This window comes from Xenopus laevis, chromosome 5L, assembly GCF_017654675.1.
Source record: "Xenopus laevis strain J_2021 chromosome 5L, Xenopus_laevis_v10.1, whole genome shotgun sequence".
NCBI lineage: Eukaryota > Metazoa > Chordata > Amphibia > Anura > Pipidae > Xenopus > Xenopus laevis.
This window is the reverse complement of record NC_054379.1, coordinates 126,403,647-126,412,641: the sequence shown is the minus strand read 5'-3', so window position 1 is coordinate 126,412,641 and position 8,995 is coordinate 126,403,647. Positions and strand designations below refer to the sequence as shown.

Below are 8,995 nucleotides of genomic sequence, written 5' to 3'. Positions count from 1 at the left end.
TATTGTGCTATTTTTGGGCTACTTTTGAGGTGCCTCTTGGCTAGTTTTGTGCTGCTTTTGTAGCTGACTTTGTTTTTGAAAATAAGTCTTGGCAACTCTGATCTGAAGTCAACAAACAGCTTGTCTAAATCACCCTCCTATTTCATTCAGATATTGATCAAATGACTGTAAGAAATTGTTGTTGGTTAAATGAAGTAAGATACATTTCTTCATGAATCAATATTCAAGTAATACTTTCCACGGAACAGAATGCTAACAATGTTTTATGGATGTAGAACATAATGGGACAACGTGACTAAAAGTAGACGTCTCATTAGTGTAGTATGGGCACTCCTACGTTACAAAGACTCGGTTCCCTAAAGGTTTCCCAAACTAAACATGGTAGCGGCGCACTTCCTGGTGTTGATACGTGACGTCGGGGGCGTGAGAATCACGTAGCTGCTCCCTGTGCATTCTGGGATTGCTGCCTGTAGGAAGGATGGCGAGGAGCTCGGGCCCGTTGTCTGTACTGCTGCTCTGCGGGCTTCTTGCCGGTATCCTGAGCGGGGCCTCAGCGGACGGTAATGGGCTGCCGAGCAAGAAGCTAAAGATGCAGTATACCGTCGGGCCGCTGCTCAAGTTCCAGATCTGGTGAGTACTCGGGACCTCCATTCAAGTGTATGGGACAGGCCGGGCCTGTGAGTACATTCCTAGCAAAGCCTTGACTTGCTCTGAGCCTCACACACACACTACTCGGGGCACAGTCACCTGTCTGCTCCAGTCTGACCCTGACACCATTATTGACTGTATGGGATAAACTCTCCTCTGTCATATTGTCCTTCCCTCACTTTATTCTAACGCCATTGCTTCCATTCCAGCCTGAGTGCCACACACTGACTCTTACTGACTGTATTGTAATATACTGTGTGTGTTATTGACTATATTCTGTTATGCAACTGTGGCCTTTGTGTGTTACTGTCTATGTTGTAATATACAGTGTGTGTAATACAGGCAGTGGCTGTTACTGCTGTCCTGTTGTCTGCCTTGGGAGCACACGCTTTCTTTTCCCTGTGTCTTTCTGAGGCCATTGTACAGCCATCAATGTTACTGGCCCTCTGTATTTTACATCTGAAGCTTTATCTGTAGAAGCTAATGTGCTGCCCTGGAGCAATGCCCTGAGGCCACACAGCTACAAATCCCATTAGTCTATGCACTATTAGGGCAGAGACAGACGAGAAGATTCGGGGAGATTAGTTGCCCAGCAACAAATCGCCTCTTCTTTAGGCGACTAACAGCCGGGCCAACCCGGCCAGGCGCCCTAGGCAACCTGGCCGGTCACGGCGCCGGCTTAGTGTGTTCTCAATCGCGCATGCGTGAAAGTACACGTCAGCGCGCATTTAAACGCAAATTACCAGCGGCAGCAAGGGAGACACAGGAAAGAGCAGCTTTGCGCCCTAGGCACGTGCCTACTCTGCCTACCCCTAGTTCCGGCCCTGGGAACTAATCTCCACGAACTGCCTCCCGCCACTAGAATCGAAATCGCCTGCGGGATGGCACTCGGAGCGATTCGTTTTCCAAAGTCGCCTGATGATTCCTCGCGAGACAACTTTGGAAAAGGAAGTACTCAGAGTGCCATTCCGCCGGCGATTTACATTCTTGTGGCGGGGAGGCAGTTTGGGGAGATTAGTCACCCGAAGATGAGACGGTTTGACGCCGGGCGACTGAATCTCCACGTGTGTCTCTGCCCTTAGGATCCCTTTCAGAATGTTCCTATAACTATCTAGGTCTTGGCTGTGTGTGAGTGAATAGGACAAGGTAAGGGAAAGTGCAGCGCTGGGGCCACATTGTTAGGCACCCCCTAGTGAGTGTTATCTCTTACTTTTTAGCCCAGACCTGCACCAGTCAGGGTACTTTTCCCCATTAGCTTTGTGCCACCATCTTTACCGCCGAAATGTGATGGAAGACAATGGCAAAATGGATTTTTGTGGAAACTGTACAGTAGTGTCTTTTCTCATTTACTCATCTGTTGCATTGCAGTGTTTCCTGAGGTTATCGTCGGGTGTTTGAGGACTACATGCAGGTTATCAGCCAGCGGTACCCAGACATCCGTATAGAGGGAGAGAACTTTCTTCCTCATCCCATTTATAGGTAAGTACAATATGGCGTTTAAATGAAAACATCCTATGTGGAGACAGACTCTGTGTAAGTGGCCAGTGTTGTATTCAGTCTCCAGGAGCCCCTTATAGATAAAGACACCACAGATGGGATGTAAAGGGGTTTAGGCAGATTAGGAGCATGTGTTGGGCCTCATTAGCAATACAGACTGACAGATTAGCTGGCTAGTAGCTTTATAGCTTTGTTTTGACAAATACTCTTTAAAGTTTATATTTCACATGGGATTTGGGGAACTTGCAGAGGTGGTTTTGCTTTACAAGGAAAAATAAATAAAACGTATAACTGTAAAGTATTGCATTTTGATTCCTTCAGTAGCAATGTATGTATACGTACATGTGCAGAACATTCTTAAAGGAACAGCAACGTCAAACATGAAAAGGTTTTCAAGTAATAAAAATATAATGCGCTGGTAAAACTGATGTATTTGCTTCAGAAACACTACTATTGTTTATATAAATAAGCTGCTGTGTAACCATGGGGGCAGCCATTCAAAGGAGAAAAGGCTCAGGTTACACAGCAGATAAACTCTGTAGAACATAATGGTGTTATCTGTTATCCACTATTTAACCTGTGCCATATAGTGTTTTTTAATTTCCACCATTGTTATACAGCAACTTGTTTATATGAACTATAGTAGTGTTTCTGAAGCAAACACATCAGTTTTACCAGTGCAGGGCAACATTACTTGATATTTTTATTACTTTAATACATTTTCATTTTTTGGTGTTAGTGTTCCTTTAATAGGCAGGAATAATATTGCTTGCCTTCTTATAGGGGCCCATAGCAATCCTTGTGACCAGAAAGTGTACATTTATTACACAGTATGGGGAACCCTCAGTGGGGTCAAACAACTTTGCTCCCTACATGAAAATGTATTTATGTAAATATGAAAGGTAAATTGCCCAGGGCCTCTTTAGCTCTTGTACCAGTTACTGGGTTCTTTGTATGTAAATCTTTGTTTAGTATATGCATCCATTTATTGTACAGCGCTGCAGAATATGTTGGAGCTTTATAAATATATGATTAAAGCGGACCTGTCTTTGTTTAAATATCTGAGCTGTCAATCAAATATTATTTTCTGTGCCTGAGGCATAGAGTTGGGGCAGTCAATTACTTTCACTTTCCATTTAGCAATTTCTATAGTCACTGCTCTCCTTACATTCCCCCTTCCCTCCTCAAACTCTATAATTGTGTAGGGCATTGTGCATGGATATTAGGTCTCCCATTCTGGTGCATACACAAGATTTTGGGTGTGATAGACAATTTGTCTTAATAACAGTGTCCACAAAATGGCTACCTGCTTGCTGTGATTGTGTAATTTCAAGACGTAAGGAAACATGTGAATAATAAATATAGTGTAAGTAAAGTTTATTTTCCTCGACTAAAGGTGGCCATACACGGGCCGATAAAAGCTGCCGACAGACCGAGTCGGCAGCTTATTGGCCCGTGTATGGGGGCCCCCGACGGGCTTCCCCGATCGAGATCTGGCCGAAAGTCGGCCGGATCTCGATCGGATGGGGTTAAAAATCCCGTCCGATCGCGGCCGCATCTGTTCGTTGATGTGGTCCCGCGATCCGACTGCCCGTTTGCGAACGCTAGGATCCGATCGTTGGGCCCTAGGGCCCTCGATCGGATCAGCCCGATATTGCCCACCTCAAGGTGGGCATATCGGAGGGAGATCCGCTCGTTTGGCAACATCGCCAAACGAGCGGATCTATCCATGTATGGCCACCTTAACATGATAGAAAAGAAATTGGAATTATTTCTTAGGGTCCCCTTTAAAAAATATGCTCTAAGGTTTGGTCTTCATGTTCACGTGTTGGTGTCTCAGCTGGGAAAGTCCTGGTCACTATGCTTGTTGCTAGGGGGGTGTAGCAGTTTCTGTATTGGATTGGCCGCTGGCTAGTTCTTAAGATTTCAGGCTTGTGGTGGAGTGGCTACATGTTTGGGACATGGTAAGGCCTCATCTGGAGTATTCAGTGCAGTTTTGCACCCCAGTCCTTAAGAGGGATATAAATAAACTGGAGAGAGTGCAGAGACTAAGTGCAACTAAATTGGTTAGAGGGACGGAAGACTTAAATTATGAGGGTAGACTGTCAAGGTTGGGGTTGTTTTCTCTGGAAAAAAAGGCACTTGCGAAGGGACATGATTACACTTTACAAGTACATTAGAGGACATTATAGACAAATAGCAGGGGACCTTTTTACCCATAAAGTGGATCACCGTACCAGAGGCCACCCCTTCAGACTAGAAGAAAAGAACTTTCATTTGAAGCAACGTAGGGGGTTCTTCACAGTCAGGACAGTGAGGTTGTGGAATGCACTGCCGGGTGATGTTGTGATGCTGATTCAGTTAATGCCTTTAAGAATGGCTTGGATGATTTTTTGGACAGACAATATCAAAGGCTATTGTGATACTAAACTCTATAGTTAGTATAGGTATGGGTATGTAGAATTTATGTGAAAGTAGGGATGGGTGTGTGTATGGATGCTGGGTTTTCATTTGGAGGGGTTGAACTTGATGGACTTTGGCTTTTTTCAACCCAATTTAACTATGTGTAACTATGTTATTGGCAGTGCACTGATGCAGCTGTTTTACCTTTTCACTAGGAACATTGCATCTTTCTTGTCAGTCTTCAAGCTAGTATTAATAGGATTAATCATTGCTGGTAAGGATCCATTTGCGTTGTTCGGCATGCAAGCTCCGAGTGTCTGGCAGTGGGGACAGGAAAATAAGGTAAGTCCTATTATGCAGTTTATCATTTTGCATCAAAGTCCAGGTTATTCTTTTTAAACCCCCCCTCCTCAAATGAGTGGATTTCTGTGATTATTGTAGCCATGAATGTTGCATCTGTCCTACAATATATGTATTTCATGGACAGGCAGAGCCGTGCATTTTATGGATGTGTCCTATCAGTTATAACATACAAACCAAACAATATGTTCATTGTAGGCAAACTAGAGGGTTGTATGTCCCTTATTTCATAGAATAATCTCACAAGTGAGTAAATGTCAGATGTATTGCTGCGTGTTACATCATTTGCCTCACTCTTGTCCCTGAGAAACAAACATTACTGCTGGATCACTAAGCAACCGAGCTGAACCTGCTTACAGTCAATCCACTTTGTTGGACATTATTTAAACAACCTCTTCACCTGTTTCTTTACGGCGTGTGTCCTGCACAGCATTTGCCTAGTCCACATTGCTGGCCCCTGCCTAATAGGATTACTAGTTAAACACACAGGGGATTATTTATTAACACTGGGCAAATTTGCACCTGGGCAGTAACCCATGGAAACCAATTAGATGATTACTTCCAGTGTTCAACCTGCAGCTGGCTGAAAAAAAGTTAATCACTGATTGGTTGCTATAGGAAACTGCCCAGGGGCAAATTTGCCTATTGTTTATAAATTCGCCCCACTGTCTTTCAGATGTATATTCATTTTCCTCGCCAATTATGGATTTACAAAGATAAATACTCGTGTCCATCCTTTAATTAAATAATATAAGCATACTGCCACATTTATATATGTTTAGTTTTTTGTTTTTTTTGCTAGAGAGACAGAGGATTTAAATAATCTGGCCACCAGGGGGCCCTCATTCACAGGCCAATTGATTAGGTTTCCTTGGCACAGTATCCATGGTTACCCCTGCTCTTCATACATGGGTCTGGTTGAGCTGCTTTGATTTCACTGAAGAATCAGAAGAAGGCAAATCATTTAAAAACTATATAAAATAAGTAATGGAGATAAGTTGCTTAGAATTGGCCATTCCATATCATACCAAAAGTTCCATAAAAGGTGAACCACCGCTTTATTGTGTTTCTATGTTAGAGAAAGCTCCATTATATATTTGCCTCTTTGTATTGCAGGTGTATGCTTGTATGATGGTTTTCTTTGTGAGCAACATGATTGAAAACCAGTGCATGTCCACAGGAGCCTTTGAGATCACTCTGAATGGTAAATCTTATCATGCATCTTCTATCAGGGGGTGCTGGGAATACAATGATTTTTATATGCCATATATATATATATTATATGCCTCTGTTTGCGATTGAAATAAACATCTGCCTGGGTTTCCCTGTGCTGCTGATATCAAAATAAATCATGTCCGCTAGAATCTATTAAAGGAAAACTAATACCCCCAAAATGAATATTAAAGCAACAGATAGTTTATATTAATTTACGATTTGGCACTAAAGGTTATGAGACAAAAGTAGGGATATCCCTGTCCTATAGAGTTTACATTCTAAGTTTATGGATAGCTTACAGAATCAGATAGGAGGATAAGTGCTGTAATTAACAGTGGTTGCACCATTGCAAAATAAGTACCAAGGTTGAGGCAGAGAGGTAGCCCTTAAAGGAAAAGTAACACCAAAAAATGTAAGTGTTTTAAAGTAATGAAAATATAATGTAGTGTTGCCCTGCACTGGTAAAACTGATCTGTTTACTTCAGAAACACTACTATAGTTCATATAAACAAACTGCTGTGTAGCAATGGCGGAAATTGAAAAACGTTTATATGGCACAGGATAACTAATGGATAACAGATAACACCATTAGACAGACAGAGCTTATCTGCTGTGTAACCTGAGCCTTTTCTCCTCTGAATGGCTGCCCCCATTGCTACACAGCAGTTTATTTAAATAAACATTAGAAGTGTTTCTGAAGCAAACACAGCAGTTTTACCAGTGCAGGGCAACACTAAATTATATTTTCATTACTTTTGATTTCATTGATATTTTTGGTTTAACCGCTACTCCACCATGTTTTGTTTGTCTCTTAGATGTACCCGTGTGGTCGAAGCTGGAGTCCGGGCACCTCCCATCAGTGCAGCAACTTGTGCAAATAATTGATAATGAAATGAAGTTAAATGTTCACATGGATGCAGTTCCTCACCACCACCACCGCTCATAGCCACATTTCCCAGCACCACGTTTATCTTGTAAGTACTCCTCCTCCCATCAATAATCCTTGCAGTTACTTTTTTCTATTTCTATTTCCCTAAATCATTTTTTTTTTTCTTTCCTAGACACGAATCGGGCTTTTGCAATGGTGCGGCGGGGCAGGTATTCATGAAGGCTTGCACTCAAAACATTTGCTGTTAGTGTAGGCTGGAGGCCTCTCTGCTGTCTCGCTGCACCTTTTCAAGTTCCCAGTGCAACATAATCCTGGTGCTGTTGTGTCCATTCTTCACAGAGAAAGAAGAATCTTTTATTTAAAGCCATTGTTTCTCCACAGTTCCTATAATGCTGGCATTACAACATTTTCTTTTCTAATCCTCATTTACAGTGTTGCAATAGCTCAAGTCTAATTTTCCTCCTGAGACGTTTGTCTAATTTTTATAAGAATTTCTTCTTTTTATAGTTCTGAAATGCTGTTGGTACAAATCTCTCCAGTAATCCTTTGACGGTTTCCACTTTATTTCCTTAAAAGATTATATTGCAGATTATGAAAATAAATTATTCTAAATTATGAGCAGGCACGTCGGCCGATAATGGCATTTAACTGGTGGATTCTCACTGAAACGCATTCTAGAGTTTTTAACTGAGCCTTTATATACTGGTCCTCTTTGCAGAAAATGCAGATTAAGTTAAAGGGGAACTCCACACAAACATAAGCTTTTTCAAACGTAAACATAATTTCAAGCAACTTTGCAATATACGTCAGTTAAAAAAATATGCAGACTTTTACTGATTTTTAATGGTTTCTGACAGTTCCCTAAGCCTAGCCCCCTGCTCTCCTGCTGATCTTTCTGACTACTTTGCTGAGCTGGCTGACTACTGTTACTTTGTATCAACAGCCAGCTGTCCTCAGCCTGCATCCTCCAAACCTCACAATTCCCTGCACACGTGATTTCAATAAGGAACAGAACATCACAGTGCAATGCATTGTGGGTTATGTAGTTCCTGCATGCTGTCTGTAAGCTGTGGAGAAGTTGTTACAATTTGTAACATCAGTGTTTAGTCCCTCATTCCCTGCCAGGATTTCAAATGATGCAGAAAGAGAAGAACTGTTAAACAGCTGGATTTCAGCATAGAAAATGGCATTTGCTCATACTTTTTAACAAAACAGTTAACTGTGGTGGGTATATTAGGGTTTTCTGTGTTATGTAGGCCTCTTTATCAAATTTTGGTTTGGAAGCCGGAGTTCCCCTTTAAATAAACTGATCATGAAATAAAACTTCACTATAAACATTGTCACGTTGCTTCATATTCCTGATTGTGACTTGTAGAGATTGTGACTTGTAGAGATTGTGACTTGTAGAGAAGCCTTCTGTAGTTTACAGTTTCTTGGAGGCAGGTGACTGGATGTGAAGTTGTGTATATTGGATTCATGTACAGGTATGGGATCAGTTATCCAGAAAGCTCCGAATTACAGAATGGCCTTTTCCTATAGACTCCATTATATAGTGAATAAAGTACCCCCTCTTGTAAAATATAAGGATATTATAAGTTACCGAGGAGTTTCATGACCATATAAAAACACGAGGCCGAAGGCCGAGTGTTTTTATACAGGTCATGGAACTCAGAGGTAACTTCTAATATCCTCATATTTTGCAACAGGCGGTACTTTATTTATTATAATACACAAATTTCAGTGAGTCATGACAGAAATTACATCAGAACTCACCGTTTATAACTGGTGACATCAGAACTCACCGTTTATAAGGATATAATTTACAAGATATTCATAGCTTTTGTGTATTATAATGAAATAATCAACATTTTTAAGCAATTTACTTTTTCTCCATAGAAATAAAACAGTATCTTGTACTTGATCCCAACGAAGATATAATTACTCCTTATTGGAAGCAAAACCAGCCTATTGCGTTTATTTAAT

General features: G+C 41.4%; 1 protein-coding gene across 1 annotated transcript; it reads left to right on the top strand.

The window, feature by feature from the left end:
* The first annotated feature begins 423 nt into the window (after window positions 1-423).
* selenot.L (selenoprotein T L homeolog) lies at window positions 424-8,347 on the top strand. The gene is made up of 6 exons (NM_001086118.2): window positions 424-630; window positions 2,017-2,127; window positions 4,764-4,890; window positions 6,025-6,112; window positions 6,939-7,097; window positions 7,185-8,347. Exons 1-5 carry the CDS (start codon window positions 479-481, stop codon window positions 7,067-7,069), a joined length of 609 nt encoding a protein of 202 aa, NP_001079587.2. The 5' UTR covers window positions 424-478; the 3' UTR covers window positions 7,070-7,097; window positions 7,185-8,347.
* The last annotated feature ends 648 nt before the right edge of the window (window positions 8,348-8,995 follow it).